Consider the following 19,999-nt stretch of genomic DNA (forward strand, 5'->3'; position numbering starts at 1 on the left):
AGTGATCCTTGAACAATTTTTTAATCTCGTTCCATATCGGTCTTTGTTAAAAGCTTAATTTGTAATTGTTAAGCAGAATGAGACACATTCATTGAGTCTCTTTATATTTTGCCTCAAGTCAATACTGTGCTTCATCAATTGACAAACAATTTAAGAAAGCAGAAAGTTCAATATAGAGATATAAAATTATTTCTTCTGAAATGTACACAGATACAAAGCTTAAGTAAGATCATATTTATTTTTATGTTGAATCTACCTGCATACAAAAAAACAAACAATACACAAATATTTACAAAATATGAAGCATATTTACTGCCTTTCCACAAAATATTGTCCAGAAATGTATAAAATCCTAACTGAAAACTTGCTTATGTTAGTGTGAGGCTGGTAGCATTACGTTAGCACAACAAAGTACACCTTTGCAATGTAAAACACTACATTGTGGACAAAGTTTATAATTTTTCAGAGTAATAATATTTACTAGTATATACAAAGAGCAATGGTGCCCATTCTTAATATTACAATAAGATTTGATCATTTTGAGCACTGCAGTACATGATGAAATGAGAGGCCCTGCCGTCAACACCCTAAACCTTTTCTCAGTTAACTAGCAGGCCTTCTTTGGTGGCGAGATGCTGGCGGTGGATGTGGTCCTGCTCCAGCTCCTCGTGGCTGGGATGCCAAAGCCTGGACAGAATCCTCTCCATGTTCAGGGCATACATAGTGTGAGAAGGCATTACTCTGCGATGAACCTGAGGAGAAACATCAACACGTCATTACAAACACAAAGTGGCCTGGACAGGTGGGAAATTAATCTCCCCCCCTAGACCCCAGTGTTTCCCAACCACTGTGCCACCATGAAAGATTGTCAGGCGTGCCATGGAAAATTTAACAATTCCACAAAAATATATAATAATTTCAGGGATCCAAACTCCTCACCTTTCTGAGAAATTCTGTTTTGAAATCATAATTGGTCACTTTTGTGATTGGTCAGAGCAATGATTAATGTGTAAATGTGAGTGATATTTATACACGTAAAGGGTCATCACATGACTCCTGTCAGCGCTGCAGAATACATTGTAGTCTATGAAGTGACGTCACACCAAAGTTTTTCACACACACACATTTTTGCTTCACCAATAATGTCTTTGAGAGTACTAAGCAACAGGATATATATTTTTTTAAACTGTTCAAATTCGTGAAGGAGACATTGAATGTTTCATCATTTATTTTAATTAAATATTACCTTATCGTTTAGGAATATCAGAAACCCCAGTTATTGAACAAATTTAAATTCACCAAGAAAACGCTTCTAAACATAAATTAGTCCTTTTATTATTTTCTGCTATCAAAGCAACTGCAAGCTTTTTTCTCTCTTCCAAATACATGTTTTCAATGTTTATGGTGCACACCTCCCACGTAAAATTGACCCTCTGTGACGCTTTCTGCAACTCATCATGTGGAGGGCGATGCACCGCTTGACGCTGGGTTCAGCATCCAGAACCAAATTAAAACTGCCATGAGAAGCCGTCTGTCTGAGGCAAAGATGCAAAATCTAATGACAATTGCTTCAGCATCAGTCTCCCTTGATGCGTTTGATTACGCACAGGCAAGCACCCATTTTAACTGGAAGCGGATATGTTTTGTTCATATTTTAATATTGCATTGTAATATTGCATTGTTCACACAAAAAAAACATTAATCTGCTTCGTGCAGTGTCTCTGTTGTTCATCTGTTCTCTTCATATATAAATAAATGTATAATCTGCTATATGCTCGTCCTGTAAGTTCATGATTAAAAATGAAAATGTGAACGAAAATAAAAGCTATTAAATGTCTTATTGTCATTAAAATATGAAAATTAATATGATGGGTAATAATAGATTATGATGGAATTTTTACGACCCGGTCTGTCTAAATGATGGACAATAAGAAAGTCCAACACAAGCACTGTATGTGTTTTTATTTGCATAGCTGAATTTCAAAGATTACAAGTAAACGCTACTAAGACGGACAAGTTCTTGAAAAGGAAAAATATTGCCTATGTGGGATAGTGGTGTGCCGTAGAATTTTTTAGTCGTAAAAATTGTGCCATGGCAGAAAAAATGTTGGGAAACTGCTTTAGCCAACTATGATGATTTGCTTAGGCAACTGGATTGTTTTCTCAGTTAGAAGTTAGAAGGGCACAACAAAAATGTCTACTTGTTCAAATAAATTGAGCCCTATTCAGACGGCAACGGTTTCTCTGTAAAACAATTGTTTGTCTGTAAAAGTAAATCTTCATGGCTCCTGTGATAAAACGCATTATATCGGATGCCAATTAAATCAATGGGGATGAGCAAGACTTTTTGGTGATCACATGATTGCAATTTCACATGTTATATGGAAAATTAATCAAGCCACAAACAGTGTCCTTTGGATTTGCATTTAAATATGTTTGGAATTATGCTAAAGTGAAAATAAAATTTTTAAAGCACGAGGCAACTGTGCTGCAATGCGCTGCGGACAATTACAGTGTACATTTTCACATACGGAGCAAGCCAAAATTCTTGCGAAGAGCAATTAAACGAATCAAGAAACTGTAGGGACAAGACTGTTTATCAACGCAGTCAATGGGGGTATGCAGGTTTCGTCACCCACATCACCTCAGTTGTGCCTCTTGCGCACTCTCTCCTAAGCGCACACAAGGAGATATAGAAGCCACACATACCAAAGGCAGAAAGGACAGTTCAAATTAAATTTGAGGAGCTATGGTTAAAATGGTTTTCTTATGTTTTATCTATCAGAATGACAGACATCATTTGGAATTATCTGTCAGTGTTTAAAAAGTGGAGGTGGAAAAAAAAAATTGAAATAAGATGAGACATTATCCGGCAACTTTTCTGGGACTAAACGACTTGTCATGCAAGCCCGATGTATAAATGTATTTAGTAAACATTTCTACATTAAAATGTGATATATTAAAATGTTATTACACTGTTGCCATAATAATGGAACGATTCAAAAGTTTACGTGATCTGGCTCTCGTTTTTCTTTCCCTTCTACTTAAGAGTTCCCACTCACTGTGGTGAAGTGGCAGCTTAATTTTATTATTGTGAACTATTTAAAAAAATTCTGTCACCCAATCCTCCAACTTTTACAACAGTCCATTACCGCCAGAGCAGTTTCCACATGCAGCGCAAACGTACAGCACTTAGCATTGGTCAAAAAGGATTTCCAAAATGGATTTTGGATTATAAACGGTAATTAATTACCACAAAAACTTGAAATTTGTAATTGGCCATGAATTTTCTCACGGGAGGTGGGAGAAAAACACCAACATTTCGGATTGCAATAAAATCACTAACTACCTCCTGTAAATGCTGGAATAACCTCACGTCCCCATGTAAAATAACTGCCAGAATAGGGCTTAAGAGTGCTTTCACACTTGGTTCAATTGCTTGGACCGAAACAGAGTTTTATCCTCCCACCTTCCCCTGGTTTATGTTCACACCATATTATATGGGTATGAACCTTGGTCCAATTAAGTCATCATGAGTACAAGCAGAAGCTGTTTAACACTTTAACTAGATAAAAACTCAAGACATCAGCTTCACTGTGTCATTAAAGTACTAAAAGTACCAGCACAACTTTACATGCACAGAACGACACATGCACTTGCTGCTGAGAATGTATTAAATGTGCAATGATGTGATGAATGTTAGCATTTGTCTGCCACGAGCACACACGTGTTGCAAGAGATGTGAAGGTGAGCTGCTATTTGAAGGCGATTTATTTGTACACAAGCAGATATGAGAAATACATTATTCCATAATAATTGTGATTGGGAGCCATTGAGACGCAAATTATACATCAAAATAGGTTCACTTCGGTGATTTGGTACGATTGCGTTCATATCAACAGTTGAACCATTCCCCAGACCAACTTTTCAAGCCGAAAACAGCGTTTACATCATCCAAACAAACTGAACTTTGATGTCACTCAACCTGGGTGCACACAAAAGTGCTAGTGTGAAAGCAACCAAATATGTCATTTATTTCTTTGCAAGTTAAGAAACTGACTCCATGACATATACAAACTCAAGTAATTGTTGAGTTGAAAACGACGAACACCGGTATTAGTGCTGGTTGGAATTGTTGAGTTACTGTGTTGTAAGACAATTAGATGAACAACTGAACAAAGATCTGGGGAATTTGGAGGCCAGGGCAACACCTTGAACTCTTCTTCATGTTCCTCAAATCATTCTCAAACAATGTGTGCAGTGTGGCAGGGTGCATTATCCTGCTGAAATAGGGCATGGCCATCAGGGAATACCATTGCCATGAAGGGGTGTACCTGGTCTGTAACAATGTTTAGGTAGGTGGCTCGTGTCAAATTGCCATCCACATGAATGGCCCGAGCCAGGAATTCTCATTAGGAGATCGCCTAGAGCATTACACTCCCTCCACTGGCTTGTTGTCTTTCCACAGTGCATCCTGGTGCCATCACTTCGCCAGGTAAACGGACATGGCCGTCCACATGATGTAAAAAAAACGAGACTCATCGGACAAGGCAACCTTCTTCTACTGCTCCAAGGTTCCAGTGCTCATGTGCCCATTGTAGGCGCTTTCGATCATGGACAGGGGTCATCATGGGCACTCTGAATGGTCTACGGCTACGCAGCAGGGTGCAATGCACTGTGTGTTGTGACACATTCCTAGCATAACTATCATTCAAAATATCTCACGCATCAATGAGCCTTGGGCTCCCAACACCCAGTCACCAGCTTTTAGTTTGTCCTGCCTTGGACCACTGTCGGTAGGTTCTCACCACTGCTGACTGGGAGCACCCCACAAGCCTTACTGTTTTAGAAATGCTCTGACATCTTGTCAAAGTTGCTCAGGTCTTTACTCCTGCTTTCAACATGTTGACTACGAGAACTGATTGTTCGCTTACAATGTAATCTACCCAGACCTTGTCATGTGGCCTTGTTAGGAGATGATCAACGTTATTCGCTTTACATCTGAGTAGTAATGATGTTTTGGCTCATCAATGTATTTTTGCACATATCTATACAAGTTTGGTATCAGAGGATATCAGTTTCTTTGTTTATTACAAAACAAAAATGTCATGTTGATTTTCAGCGCAACAGTGGTGAATTATCAGTATCTCACATGCGTGTGCACATACATATTATACACGCAATTTCTTACTCAAGGTGGCACTGTTGTTTCAGAGATTGACTTAATTTACATTTGAAGAAGCAATGTGGTATGGTATAATATGGTCATTACCATTTGGGTGTACAACTGAAATTCAGTTGTACACCCAAATTCAGTTGTACATCTATTTAGACTGCACATGTGCCTGAGCAAATACATGTGTAGTTCAATATGTGTTTGAAATACAGTTGTCTCATAAAATTAAATCTCCTTGATAAGAACATTAAATATCAAAATATTACAGATATATATTCTATTTTATTATTTTCTCTACTTTCTTCGAAGGCTGAAGAAAGCACATCTCCCACCCCCCATCCTCACTACATTCTATAGAGGGACTATTGAGAGCATCCTGAGCAGCTGCATCACTGCCTGGTTTGGGACTTGCACCGTTTCGGACCGCAAAGCCCTGCAGAGGATAGTGCGGACAGCTGAGAAGATCATCGGGGTCTCTCTTCCCTCCATCAAAGACATTTACAAAAAACACTGCTTCCGCAAAGCAACAAGCATTGTGGATGACCCCACACACCCCTCACACAAACTCTATAAGCTCCTGCCGTCTTTAAGCATTCGGGCCCTCACAGCCAGACTGTGTAACAGCTTCTTCCCCCAAGCCATCAGACTCCTCAATACTCAGAGACTGGTTTGACACACACACACACACACACACACACACACACACACACACACACACACACACACACACACACACACACACACACACACACACACACACACACACACACACACACACACACACACACACACACGTGTCCTGAGTTGCACTTTAATTACGGTCACTTTATAACTGTCTGCTACCTCAATAACTGCTATGTGCATAGAACACTATCTCATAGTATGTTATGTTTACGTTTTTAGAAACTATCATCTTTTTGCACTACTGTGTACTGGTCGGCACTGCACTGTCTCCCACTGTGCCTATTGTCCTGTTCATTGTCAGAAATGTCTTGTACTGTCCCATACTTTTTGCACGTGCACTTTATATAGGTATATATATATATATATATATATATATATATATATATATATATATATATATATATATATATATATATATATATATAGGTATTTTATTTAGTTGTGTAGTCTCATGTGGTCCTGTGTTTGTCCTATGTTGTTTTTATGTAGCACCATGGTCCTCGTTTCGCTGTGTACTGTACTAACTGTATATGGTTGAAACGACAATAAAAACCAATTGACTTGGAAATATTTTTTAAATGTTACACTATCTGGGCATTTTGTAGAGCAATTTGTGATAGATATACGTGTTGGGTCACTAAAGACCAGAGGTATATATTAATAATAATTGACAAAATACCCAAACAATTAAAGGCTAAACATTTCTTATGGCAAAGCCAATTTACTTTGTTATCCCTGATTAAAGTGATTTTATGCCTGAGAGACAACACACACCTGAAGTGCCTCCAATAAATCGTACACACTGATGGGCGACAGAGGAGGAGGAATACTGTCACCAGAACATGCCAGCAGAAGAGCGGCCTGTTGCTCTGCATCGTCTGGTAACACCTGAGGAGGGGGGCCAACAGGAAGTGAGGCACTTGGTGGGGGGCTGCAACAGAGATGATTTACAATCTGTTTACTCAAAACACTTTATAGATGTGAAAACAATGTCATAATTACACAATCAGCATAATTGATTAAGCATTTCCAAATATCCACTTGCTAACCTAATGAGTACTGAAAAAAGAAAAGAAAAAAAAAAGACACAGATGGTCTAGATTTCTATTGTTCACTAGCTACCAACATCTTCTGAATGGGCTGTCTTCAAGTACATCGTATGTGCTTTGCGCTCAATTTCACCAACCCACCTCCAGGTTAGGGCTGGGTATCGTTACAATTTGTTCGATACCTGTTCCTAAACTATACTTTTTTCGATACTTTGGTCAAAAAAAAAAAAAAAAACTCGAAAACGACAAACTTATTAGTGCTGGTTGGAGACTAGGTGGTACTGTGGGGTAATTCTTGTTAAGCAGGGTTAGGGTTAAGCATACACAATAAAGCAAGACACCTTGATTTCAAACTTTGAACTTTATTTTTTATTTATTTTAACTAAAAGTTCAAATGAAACTGGAAAAAAATAAGTGCAATTAAAATGTGTTGTTCAACTTTTTGAAAGATGGCTTTACAATGGTTTATGGTTTGAACATCTCTCTGGCAAAGAAGCTTCATCCGTGCATTCTCTACCCATTGGGTATTTCCTTATCCAGGAAAATATATCATGTGTGAATAAATTCGTTTAGTTCCCGCCTTCACAATATATATATCCAATTACATCGGAAACCTCGGGGCTGAGGGATCAGTGAATATTCTTGCTTTAGTGATTTTACATTGAAAATTAAATAATTTATTTAAAAAAAAAAAAAAAATTGCACTCCAAACTAAACCAAAAAGAAAATAAATAAATAATAAAGTGATAATATAATATATATACGTAACCACCATTTCATTTACCGTCAGGCAAGAATCCGTCAAAACATGCAGGTGGAAAATTAATTACACAAATGAACATAAATGTAAAAATTATAATGACGATAATTTGTGTTTTTGTATTATTTGATATATTCTGTATTATTTTACAGACTGCAGAGTTGTGTTCACAATGAATTACTCTGTGGAAATAAAGTGAACTGAACTCAAAGCACCTCCTGAGCTGAGATGTCTGAGGTCATTTGCAGTACTCATAAAAAATAAAAATCAGAAGGCAGAAACAAAGTGTGAGATCTTTAGATGCGCGTGTTTTACGAGACTGCACGCCTCTGTATCAGCGCGTCATATATGCGCATATGCGGCTTTTCTGTCACCTGTACTTAATAATATAATAAAGAGTGTTTCTTCAAACACGTGTCTTTGTGTCTATGGGCAAAGTATTTGTAATATTAATTTGATAATAATTTTCTAGATTAATGGGAAAACGAGAATCAGCTATTGGTGATCATCGTCTGTTTGCTCAACCAGAATGTGCATATCTCTCTATAAATTAACAAAATGTTCAGACAGTCTCTTGCTGGTTTTTCCAACACATTCAGAATCATTACCGCTTTTGCCGGTGTCTCTGTGGCTTATATTTATATTTAAACTTATATTTTAAAGGCTCATTATTTCGGTTTAATATTTCTCTGTAATGTAGAACAGTGTTAGCAATATTACTGATAACATTCTTTCTCAGCCCTGGAACTCAAACCATTTTCTGATACTAGTGTTTTTCCTTGATGCCTAAATACAGCCAATCACCAGCACTTTTAGATTTGGGCACATCTAGCATGCTACATGCATATCACTGACGTTGACAAGATTAACCCCTTAGGTATTGAAATTTGGTACCGAATGACAAGACATTTTCCGATACTCGATTGTTTAGAGGTAATTCGGTCGGTGCCTAAAATGTATCGAACTCGATACCCAGCCTTACTCCAGGTACACCTAGAATTAGTACATACTTCCATGAAAATACCAAAACTTGAACATGCCAACTTTTACACATCTTTTATAGCAATGCGCTGCACTTAGGATATTGCAGTTCTAAAATAGGGCCCCAAATTTGTATTCTTTCTTGTAGCCCTTTGAATACATTATGTTTAGCAATGTTGTGCCATATAAAACAAACATATGGAATAGAATACTTAAGAAACAGAATATCCTACCATAAATCACAAAACATACCATTCTGTGACAGTGTGGTAAGCTGTCAAGCTATTTTTTAGGTAAGGTCGGGGTGTGACGTCACTGCCGAAGGCATACTGGAAGTGTCCATCACGCAAACGGTATGCTTTCCTTCGTGAAACCAAAGCGGCGATGATATCTTTTAAATGGACCTATAAAAGATGAAAGAATCTACTGAAAATTTAGTTGTTCAAAACTAAAAAAAAAGTTTAAAAGCTGGCTCAACTACATAATGTCACAAATCATGCTTTCAGCAAAAGGTAAATACTAAAAATTAAAACGCCATACAACCCTAAGTTGATATTCAGTGAAAAGAAAACTTGCTGTAGTGATATTGCAATGCACAAAATCTTAGATTTGAACCTAGTGGTTCAAGAATGGCAGACTGGTTCGAGCTGACAGAAAGGCTACGATATCTTGGTTATCACTCTGAACAATTGTAGTGTGCAGAATAGCACTTCAGAATGCACAACACATCGAAACTTGAGGCAAATGGGCAACAACAGCAGACGATCATGTTGGGTTCCACTTCTGTCAGCTAAAAACAGAAAGCTGCAGTGGGCACCGAAAACTGGACAGTTAAAGACTGGAAAAACATTGCCTGGTCTGACAAATCTAGATTTCTGCTGAGGTACACAAATGGTGTTCCCCATTCTGATCGTTGATGTGAACATTAACTGAAGCTTCTGACCTGTATCTAAATTAATTTATGCATAGCACTGCTACCAAACAATTGGTAGATAAAAAGTAGATAATCACATGAATATGTAGGTGTACCTAATAAAGTGTTCAGTGAATCAAAACCTTTCACAAAGTAATGCATTTAAAAGAAGTTAAACGTTACACAGATTCACATACAAACACACCTCTAGAGCAAAGAGCATGGTGCTGACAGCGTCTTCAGTCACATTGTCCAGGCCCATCTCAAAGGCGGCCACCATCATTCGTGCCTCCATCTGTCCTTTAGTGGGCAGCAGCAGTGTCTGTGCGCTCAGTCTCATCTCCTCCTCCGAGGCAGCTTCACGGGGACTGAATGGTTGTGCTGCAGTCAGAGGATTCTGCGGCTGAAACCGGTGCTGAAAACAAATACATTTACACCATGAAATAAAACCACTGCATGTCAACTTTAATGGGCCCTCTTGGGGAAATCTCATGAAACCGGTCAAAAGCATGTCTGCTTCTTATTTCAAAATCAAAAAGAAATACAAAATCCTATTTTGCAAACAGAAAATAAAGCCTATTTTAAGGAGCACTAGCATCAATAAGAAAATATTATTTTGCATTATTTTTATGACAATTAAGCACTCCCAAGTATTCTGGGAAGAATCCAAAATACTCTCTCACTAATGTATTCAGAATGCATCACATAAGTCAAGTATTCAGAATACTTTTAGAATGCATATTTTAAAGGCAAGGCAGAAGGTACAATTGGAATAATTACATATGATATGTCATTATTATCTTATCTGAACCGCAACATCTCCATTACTAACATTTACAGAAATAAAACAAAACAGTGAGGTCATGTGACCACAATAAAGCATATTCATGATTTTACCGTAATTTCCGGACTATAAGCCGCAACTTTTTTCCCACGCTTTGAACCTCGCGGCTTATACAGTGACGCGGCTAATATATGGATTTTTCCCGCTTTCAAATTTTATAAAAAAAAAATAATAAAAAAAATATATTCTGTGACGTGCTCAGTTTTTCGGCAGCGTGAAGCTTTCATTAGACCAATGAAATTGCCGAACGGGTTAAGGTCAAAACAACTTTTTTTGTTTACTGTTTAGATTAAATCGAGCGCCTTCAAACTTCCCATCATTCTGATTACGGTAGTAATTTTGTCACCCTCACCATGGCAAAGACATGGAGAAACGCATATGATGCTGCTTTCAAGTTGAAGGCGATTGATCTGGCTGTTGGAAAATGAAATAGAGCTGCTGCACGTGAGCTTGGTCTTAATGAGTCGATGATAAGACTTTGGAAACAGCAGCTTGAGGAATTGACTCAGTGCAAAAAGACAAAATCTGAGGTTATTCAACTCCGACACCGAAGGAGATGACTTCAGTGGTTTCAGTGCACAGGACGAGGAAGATAGTGACCAATTACTTTCTTGGTAGGCTACTATTTACTGCAAATGTTTTATTACAAGCCGTGTGTGGCAGCGGGGGCGTGGTCAAGCGCCCGTCCGGGAGAGAAAAGCTGTAAGGGCGCTTACACCTGCGCTAAATTATGTCTAACACCGGTATCTAATTTCAAGTGCCCTGCTTCACGTGTCCTTCTTGGGAAAACTGTCACACGGGCACCAGTGTGACAGTTTTCAGCAGGGCACTTGACGTTCCAGGTAAGGCTTTTAATGGCCACAGCAATGTTTACAATCAATTTTATAAAGTTTCTCAATTCTTCTATGCGCCAACACTAGACTGACGTGTGTCACTCTCTCAGCTCTGTGGCTGCTGCCTTTTTATGCCGCTCTCCCCATGCTTACTGAAATTAGACACCGGTTTTAGACATAATTTAGCTAAGGTGTAAGCGCCCTTACCGCTTTTCTCTCCCGGACGGGCGCTTGACCACGCCCCCGCTGCCACATCGTGTTTCGTTAAAGCCTATATATTTTTGTTACAAGCCGTGTTTCATTAAAGCCTGAGTAAAGTTAATTTGTTTCAATGTACCGGTAGGCACCTGCGGCTTATAGACAGGTGCGGCTTATTTATGTTTAAAATAATATTTTATTTAAAAATCAGTGGGTGCGGCTTATATTCAGGTGCGCGCAATAGTCCGGAAATTACGGTAACTAGGCTCGCTTGCATATTTCCATATTTAGGCTGTAACAGTTCTCAAGTTCTTTTCTCTAGGAAGGAAGGAAGGGCCTGGTAAAAGTTCAACGCAAGCCTTTTATTTTATACACTTTTCAGTCTAACAACACAAGGCTTGTTTACAGTACAACACACGAGCACACAGAACAACTCTGCTGTGTGTGTGTGTGTGTGTCTCTCTCTCTCTCTCTCTCTCTGCTACAGCAGTTTGGATTGCCCTTTTATCCCACTCCAGCTCTCACTGCAACACAAAACAGCTGTTAGAGTTCATTTCCAACAGGTGGCAATCCTTATCACACTTCCTCTCCCGGCCACGCTCTTCACAGACATCGCTTGGCCACGCCCCCCCCATCACCCAATTCAATCTGGGTAGTCATCCGGCCTGTTACTTACCCCCCATTTCTGGAGAGGAAAACCGTAACAGCCATCAGCGCCCCATACTGTGGACCGCCTCAAACTTGAAAGGCTGGAAGCTAGATCCCAACGGCTGATCCGTGCATTGGTATCCTTCTTGCGATGGAACCACTGGAGCAGGGCATGGTCCTAAAAGAGGGTGAAAGCATGCCCCAACAGAGAGTACCGGAGGGTTAGGATCGCCCACTTGATGGCCTGACTAATGTACGGAATGGGGCACTCCTCCCCCTCCACCATATGGGACAGTACCACTCCCACCCCTCTGTCCGATGCCTCCGTCTGCAAGATAAAAGGGAGAGTGAAGTCAGGAGAGTGCAATAACGGCCCACCGCAGAGTGAAGCCCGCATGAACGCTCCGTCCACTGGACCAAATCAGGTGCCTCCTTGTTAGTCAGAGCAGTCAGCAGGCTTGTGACGGTCGAATAGTTAGGCACAAACCTACGATAATAGCCAGCCAGCTCCAGGAACTGTCTCACCTCCTTTTTGGTCTTAGGTCTCGGGCAGGCTGCAATCGCTGCAGTCTTATCAATTTGGGGCCACACCTGCCCATGACCCAATTGGAAGCCCAGATACCGTAATTCCATCTACCCAATTGCACACTTCTTTGGATTTGCCACAATGCCCCTATAATAATTCAAAAGGGGAGAACCCCGTGAAGGCTTGCGGGACCTCTCATACTTCAAATAACAGGGGCTTGAGCCACTTTGGGGTGTCTTCGTGCACAAACTAACTAATCATATTATTTAGGGTCTGATGAAATTGTTGGACCAAGCCATCCATTTGGGAGTGGTAAACGCTGGTCCGAATCTATTTAATCTCCAATAATTCACACAGTTCACGTAGTGTAGGTGACATAAACATAGAGCCCTGATCAGTGAGGATTTTTTTCGGGAGATTATTGCCTCCGCAACATTTCACGCTGAAATGTTGTGCAGAGGCACAGCTACCTGATATCGTGTTGCGAAGTCCACCAGAACCAACACAAAGTGAAGTCTGCGTGCCGTAAACTCTAATGGCCCGACGAGGTTCATACCAATTCTTTTAAAGATCTCAGTCAACCGAAGGGGGCACAATGGCGCTCTTGGGGTGGCCGGCGGATTCACCAACTGACATTTTTGGCATGCTGCACACCACCTGCGAACATCCCCGCAAATGCTCGGCCGATAGAAACAGGCCATTTGATGGTTCAGTGTCTTTTCCTGCCATAAGAGAAGTTAAGCTGACGTAGACGGCCCTGGCACCACCTCCTCAGCCAGCAAATCACACACCACACACCGATAATAAAGTAGTAAATGCCGGCCAATTCATATTCAAGATTAGTGGATTGGAGATGCGGGGACTAACCGCAGCCTTGACACTTTGCTTTTGTCCCCGAAATTGAATAATGAGATCACTACAGGGTAACTTTGAATATCCATATGCATACACCTTCCAGTGTGAGAGAGCGGAGAGGGTTAGGAACAATTGGCTAGTTGAATGGCCCATGGGACCAGGGAACTGGTTTTGGGGTAAGAATTCCCTTTTCCAGGGAATCGAAGGGAGAGGGGGGAGAGAGAGAGAGGGAGGGGGAGAAAATGAAGAGGGATTGCTGGCCCTCGGATACCATGCCATATGGTCCTCAGCCAGCTGAACCACCTCATCCAGCAATGCCGGGCAGTGGCACTGGACCCATTCCAACAACCCTTTCATTCGTCGGTTGGTAAACTGCTCCAGTACCACCAGGCCGGCTACTCACGTTTGATGCAAGCAGATACCATCGGCAGGAGTCACAGAGTTGTTGGCCAAAGGAAAACGGGTGGCCGAGCTCGCCAAGAGTCAGCGAGCGGAAGAACAGGCGGTGCTGCTCTGTACCAGTTGCAAGTTGCTCACTAAGTGCCGATACCCCATGAGGCTGGCGACTGGAAGTTGTTGGGCTGCCAGTTGCACTTATCCTAACAGCAGTAGCAGGCAGACCGACCACTGGGACACTGGCAATCCCACTGCTTCCGCCGCATGCTCAAACAGCTCCACGAATGCCTCCGGGTCATCCTCTAGTCCCAACTTGCCGAGCGTGAAGTTGGTCATGGTGGGGCGGCGGCCGAGGTTGCGATGGTGGAATCCCCCTGGGGTATCAAGTTCCATAGCACCTGCCTGTCCTCTGCTTGAGCTTGAAGGATGACCTGGAATCGCTGCTCCTGTTCCAGGTGCAGCTGAAGCAGAGCCTGATGTTGGGTTTGGTGGATGCTGGTGAGTCTCGATCAGATCAGTGAAGGACAACTCTGCTGCATGTCTCTCTCTCTCTCTCTCCCCCCCTCCGACAGGTGTCAATCCTTACCGCTCTTCCTCTCCCGGCCTCGATCTCCACAGACGATGCTCGGCCATACCCCCCACCACATACGCCTATTTATTTTCTATCTCTTTTATAACACACTTTTATTTTGGGGTGTTTTGGATTGTTTTACTCATTCTTTGATTTTGTTTTTTGTGAATCACTTCGTATGCGATTAAAAAAAAGAAGAAGTGAGATATAGATATTAACATTAGGGATGTCCCGATACCATTTACTTTCTTATACTTGCTGATACAGGGTTCGATACCTGTTTTTTTTTTGTTTTTTATTCTCCATGTCAACAGATTATTTCAATTTTATCATCAAAATGGTGTTTAAATAAAATGTATTATTTAAAACTTTAATAAAATGAAATTTATTTTCAACAATGTTGTATTATTTATCAAATTATGTGCTTACATATATAACCTCACAGCACAATCCAAAATACAGCATTGGAGTTGTATTATGTCAAATAAAGTGCTATAAAACAGAGCATCACTGATTTGAGATTTTGCTTAAATATAATACAATTACCATTCATTTATTATTATTATTAGTAGTAGTAATAATAGTAGTAATACAGTAAATATTACATAACTTTACAATAGTGATATATTTCTGTCATACTTTTTTTCATTTAAATGTAGCTTTTATTTTGACTGAGCTTTTATTTTGAAGTGTTTCTGTGTGATGATGGTTACTTTTCAGTCTCAAAAAGCCAGAAGCTACATGACTCAAAGTGATTATTAAACCGCAAAAGCCAGCTATTTAATTAAATATGTACTTTTTTATGTGCCTCACGCTACAAAGTGTTTTCTGTCATCTGCAACAAACAGAGCACCCAATGCTCATGACGGTGTTTTTCCTGTATGAGCCAAAGAGAAGCTTTAAAAGTACGTGAGGTGCAACCGGCATCGGCACAACAATGTCTTCACACATTCACTAACACGTTGCTCACATTTGAAGTGCGCTGCACATACAAAATAAACTATATTTTTATTTATCTCATTAAATTGCAGTCTTTGCGGTTAAAAAATCTCACTAGGACATAACGTGATTAGAATTTGTGCACTGATTGTTTACGTAATGACATTCATTTGTTGTTTCTGATCATTATTATTAGTATGCGTACGAGTACGGTATCGTGTGATATGAGCATGAAGCGATCATCTGTGTTCTGCAACTGCTTTCGGGTCCTTGAATAACGTGCGAGTAAGGGCAGCCGGTGGACTTTCTGGTGCCCTCCTAGGGATGTTGGTGCCCTACGCAGACTGCGTAGTCTGCTTATAGGGAGTGGCGTTACTACCAGTATCGGGACATCCCTGAGTAAAATGACTGTATGTTACTATACATGTCACACTGAATTAGCCATCCATATACCCCACAAAGTTTATAGTAGCTATTTCCAAGTTTTTCTGTTGTTGTTTGGACTCTGATCTACTTCATCCTTTTCACTCTTTGCCGTACTTTCATTTTACATATTAATTTGATTGTTTTTAATAACTGACATTTTTCAATAGTCCTCCTTTCTCCAAGTTTTTGATGTAGATGTGACTCACCAAATGCTAATGGAGAGCCGTCCGTCTCCACTTTACACAGAGGCAGCATCTGCATCAGCATGAATGTATTTACACAGTAACAATTGTGGAAAACAATGTATTAAGCATACAAATGTTTAATAAAATGTTATAAAGTAGCTGTTTTCTGAATACAGGTGCTAGAAAACGTAACAGGGGCTGAATAAAGTTACTTTATTTTGGTACTCTTAATACAGAACACCGTTACATGTATTCTGTTACAGCCCAAACATGTGAGTGTGAATATTTGTAAAGCACCAGGAAACATAAAGAGAGCAGACAAACTAACATCAAACTTTTGACGAACTGAGGGAAACTTCTTTTTTCCTCTGTTGGGTTTGCCTGGTTTGGATGTAGATCCACCAGTCCACTGCAATGAGCCTGTCCCCTCTACACACACACACAATCATGATAGAAAGAAGTATTAGAAATTTTTTCTCAAACAAATAATATTGTACATTAGGAGGATAGTAATTATGTGCAACAAAAAAAATAGTTTTTAGGACAAACGGTTCAAAAGATACACAAAAAAAGAAGTGAATTTTTTAGCTGATGGTGGTTCTATGTCCAAGAGACCCCAAATTTGATATGGGGCCAAATTTCATTATTTTTCCAATGTACGGTTCATAGGGCTGCCACAGACTCCCAGCCAGAATAGCACCCACCCACTTTTTCAGCCGTGTCAGTTCTGGTGTCGTAATCAAATGAGTCCACCCGTGAAAATGTGTCAGCATCTGACGTCATAGCGATTCCATTGGAACATTTAATGAGTACTATGTTCACTGCCTGAGCAGAAATCCTACAAAATCCTTTTATGATGTATGTCAGTATAACTTTGTAATTATGATATTTAAAGGAATAGTTCACCCAAAAAATTAAAATTCTCTCCTTATTCACTTACCCTGTTGCCATCTCAGATGTGTATGACAGTCTTTCTTCAACAGAACACAAATGAAGATGTTTAGAAGATAGAGCTCTGTGAGGTCCTTATAATGGAAGTACACGGGTGCCAGTAATTTGAAGTTACAAAAGTCACATTTAGGGAGTATAAAAGTAATCCATGCAACTCCAGTTGATCATTGAATGTCTTCTGAAGCAAATCGGTAGGTTTTGGTAAGAAACAAGTTGATTATTAAAATGTTTTTAACTTTAAATAGGTGCTTCCATTCAGGTTTCTGATGCTGTTTGAAATGGCTGAACTCTCATGTGACGTTCGTTCGTTTTTTGTAAAAAAGCGCCGCTTCCGAATTTTTGCATCAGCTGCTGGCAGGAAGCACTTTTTAAAACCGTATAAAGTTTTAATTACCAATTTATTTTTTACACAAACGTATCGACAAATGCAAGACATTCACTGATCGACTGGAATCCTGTGGATTACTTTAATGCTGCCTAAATGTGACATTTGGAAGTGCTGGCACCCATGTACATCCATTATAAGGACCTGACAGAGCTCTATCTCCTTCTAAAAATCTTAATTTGTGTTCTGTTGAAGAAAGACTGTCATACACATCTGGGATGGCATCAGGGTGAATAATGAGAGAATTTTCATTTTTGGGTGAACCATTCCTTTAATGACTTTTAAATAATATGTTACACTTAATAGTATATTACCACAACTATAGATTGTGAAATTAAACATTTCTTGTCTTGTTTTTTTTAATTTAGCTTACATTTGGCAAGCTATGTGCCACAGAATTACTGAACCACAATATTACAAAATAGTTTACATATTTACACACCATAAAATCCTATACGGACACCAGCAGTTATGATGGAAAAATAATGGTTATTAACTCTTTCCTAAAACATATCTTTAAGGATTTTTTTTTCTTCTTCTTTTTTTAATAAACATGCTCATTATTTATGTGAAGCCAGTCAAGTTATATTCATATATTTAGTTCTTTTCACAGTACACATCTTTTTTTTTTTAAAGCCGTTGCGATAACATATTTTTGTTCAGGCATTACAACGGTTTTCCCCTGGGGACTCCATTTCAAGGGTGGACTCATTCGATCATGAAAATATTTTTTCCCATTCATTTTTCCTACTGACTTTCAAAATCTCCTTCATAAAAAAAAAAAAAGAGTTCTAAACCATGAACCAAACTAACCAGCTCCAAGGGGAATCACAACATTACAAACTGTGTTGAAACTTGTGTGAAATACCTGATGTGGATACAATAATCTGGCAGCGTGTGAGAATGGCCAGCAGGAAATCATTGTGGACATGAACTGCAGAGAACAACATATGAATAATCAATCACTTTGTTACTATCTTAACTGACTTGAATGCACTACATTAAGGGTCATGACAACATGAGGCATATTAAGGTTTTTACCATTATCCTGAGCCAAGAGACGCCGTGCCTCAATATCAAATTCTTCCTTGCTTATTTTCTGTTTAAACCACAGTTTTAAATTGGCCCAGTAACTGTAAAAGAGAGAGAACATATTATAAACACACAGAGAGATGTCAGTGAATTGAGAGTCTCATTAAATATGCAAGGAATTGTGCACAGTCAGGTAATTATCACAAAATAATGTGAATCGGAGAGGTCTTATTACAAATACGCCCAGCTAGCTGTATGTTCTCCCAATAATTACATGGCTACGTGCCAAATTAGTTATTGGAAATTACTTATTGGTTTGAGTGTAAATTACTTCATGATGTGAGAATAAAGAGCAAGGAGTGATAAGAAAGAGCATGGAGTGATACAAGAAACTTGCACAGCCATGTTGGGAAATTGGTTGTCAGGGACAATATTCAGTTAAACAAAACTATTTAACACCAGAATGTCACGATAGAGCAATCATAATCAAGTATTCTAGAGAGCAATGTTGACAACTGATGAGGATCAAGAGAGAGAAAAAAGCTACACTACCAGTCCATTAAAAATAGCAAAAAAGAACCAATACATTCATTAATGCAAACATAAAAGATGACAACCAGGAGGGTCTGAGTATATTTGATTAAAAAAATAATTGGCCTAACTATAGTTTCCGAAGACAAATCTGTCAGTCATGTTATATATCTTCAGAAAAAAAAAAAAAAAACATTATTAAGACATTAAGTGACAGGAAGGTTTCACGTGGTGTCAAGTACATTTATTCATTGTATTTATTCTTTACAGCTTTTAATAAGAAGATTCAAAAAGATATTTTAAAAAGGTTTTAGATGATGAGTTTATAGTTACTTGTTCCTGCAACCGTTTTTTTCTTCTTCTTACATTTACTACGTGAATTATCGTGTAAAAGAAAGCATTAAACATCTAACAGTGCAACTAGCAAGTTATTGGCAGATTTCTGACAAAAATTGATCCTAGTCGCTAAAACATTCACATAAAACTAACAATGGTGATTTGTAGCTTTCAGCAGCTTGTGCTGAAAGCTACAAATCTCTCACTTGAGTTGAAACGCATCTATCTTGGATTGTAAGGTCGCTAGAGAATGGGATAATGTTGTACTGTATGATTTAACGATGATAGATACTCACTGTTTAACATTATCTCCTATAGCATCAGTTAAATTCTTCTTAGCAATCTCCAATTCACTAGCATGAGCCGCCATATTGACGCCGGAAGTTGCAGTGTCGATCTGTTCCGTTCCTCACATGTCTGTTGTTCACAGATGTCATTACTGCCGCCTGCTGGATTAGAGTGGTACTGATCACAGCGACGCACGAAAATGTCACTCTTTTACAGTAATACAGTGATATAGAAATACACGTAAATTTAGGTTGGATTTTTGTGTAGGTGTAATGTTGTTTCAGTGCATAGTAACAATTCAAATTAATGCACAGATAAAAAGAAACTTATATTAATTGCATACACTTACATATTTATATAATATGTATCTTATCAAACATTTCAGAAAAACATACAATTACAAAGAAAAGTACAATTCTTAAAAAGATTTCTTCACCCTGAAAAAAGCAACTGATCATTTCTATGGACAACTTACATATTCTCTGACTCCAT

At 39.1% G+C, this 19,999-nt stretch overlaps 1 protein-coding gene across 1 annotated transcript; it reads right to left on the reverse strand.

Moving 5' to 3' along the window:
• Nucleotides 1–246: 246 nt before the first annotated feature.
• On the reverse strand, nt 247–19,594 carry tada1 (transcriptional adaptor 1). The gene is made up of 8 exons (XM_052134232.1): nt 19,516–19,594; nt 18,362–18,453; nt 18,189–18,254; nt 16,313–16,413; nt 9,769–9,978; nt 8,903–9,054; nt 6,635–6,791; nt 247–752 (listed from the first exon to the last, which is right to left on the reverse strand). The coding sequence occupies exons 1-8, from the start codon at nt 19,587–19,589 to the stop codon at nt 600–602; spliced, it is 1,005 nt and encodes a 334-aa protein (XP_051990192.1). The 5' UTR covers nt 19,590–19,594; the 3' UTR covers nt 247–599.
• Nucleotides 19,595–19,999: the final 405 nt, after the last annotated feature.

The sequence above is a fragment of the Xyrauchen texanus genome, chromosome 9 (assembly GCF_025860055.1).
Source record: "Xyrauchen texanus isolate HMW12.3.18 chromosome 9, RBS_HiC_50CHRs, whole genome shotgun sequence".
In the NCBI taxonomy this organism is placed as follows: Eukaryota; Metazoa; Chordata; class Actinopteri; order Cypriniformes; family Catostomidae; genus Xyrauchen; species Xyrauchen texanus.

What these genes read in the sequence shown, in the direction of transcription:
- tada1 (XM_052134232.1), bottom strand. Translation starts at nt 19,589, where the DNA reads ATGGCGGCTCATGCTAGTGAATTGGAGATTGCTAAGAAGAATTTAACT. An exon ending in GATTATTGTATCCACATCAG is followed by an intron (nt 16,414 to 18,188) that starts GTATTTCACACA and finishes GTGTGTGTGTAG; the next exon opens with AGGGGACAGGCTCATTGCAG. An exon ending in TACCACACTGTCACAGAATG is followed by an intron (nt 6,792 to 8,902) that starts GTATGTTTTGTG and finishes TCTCTGTTGCAG; the next exon opens with CCCCCCACCAAGTGCCTCAC.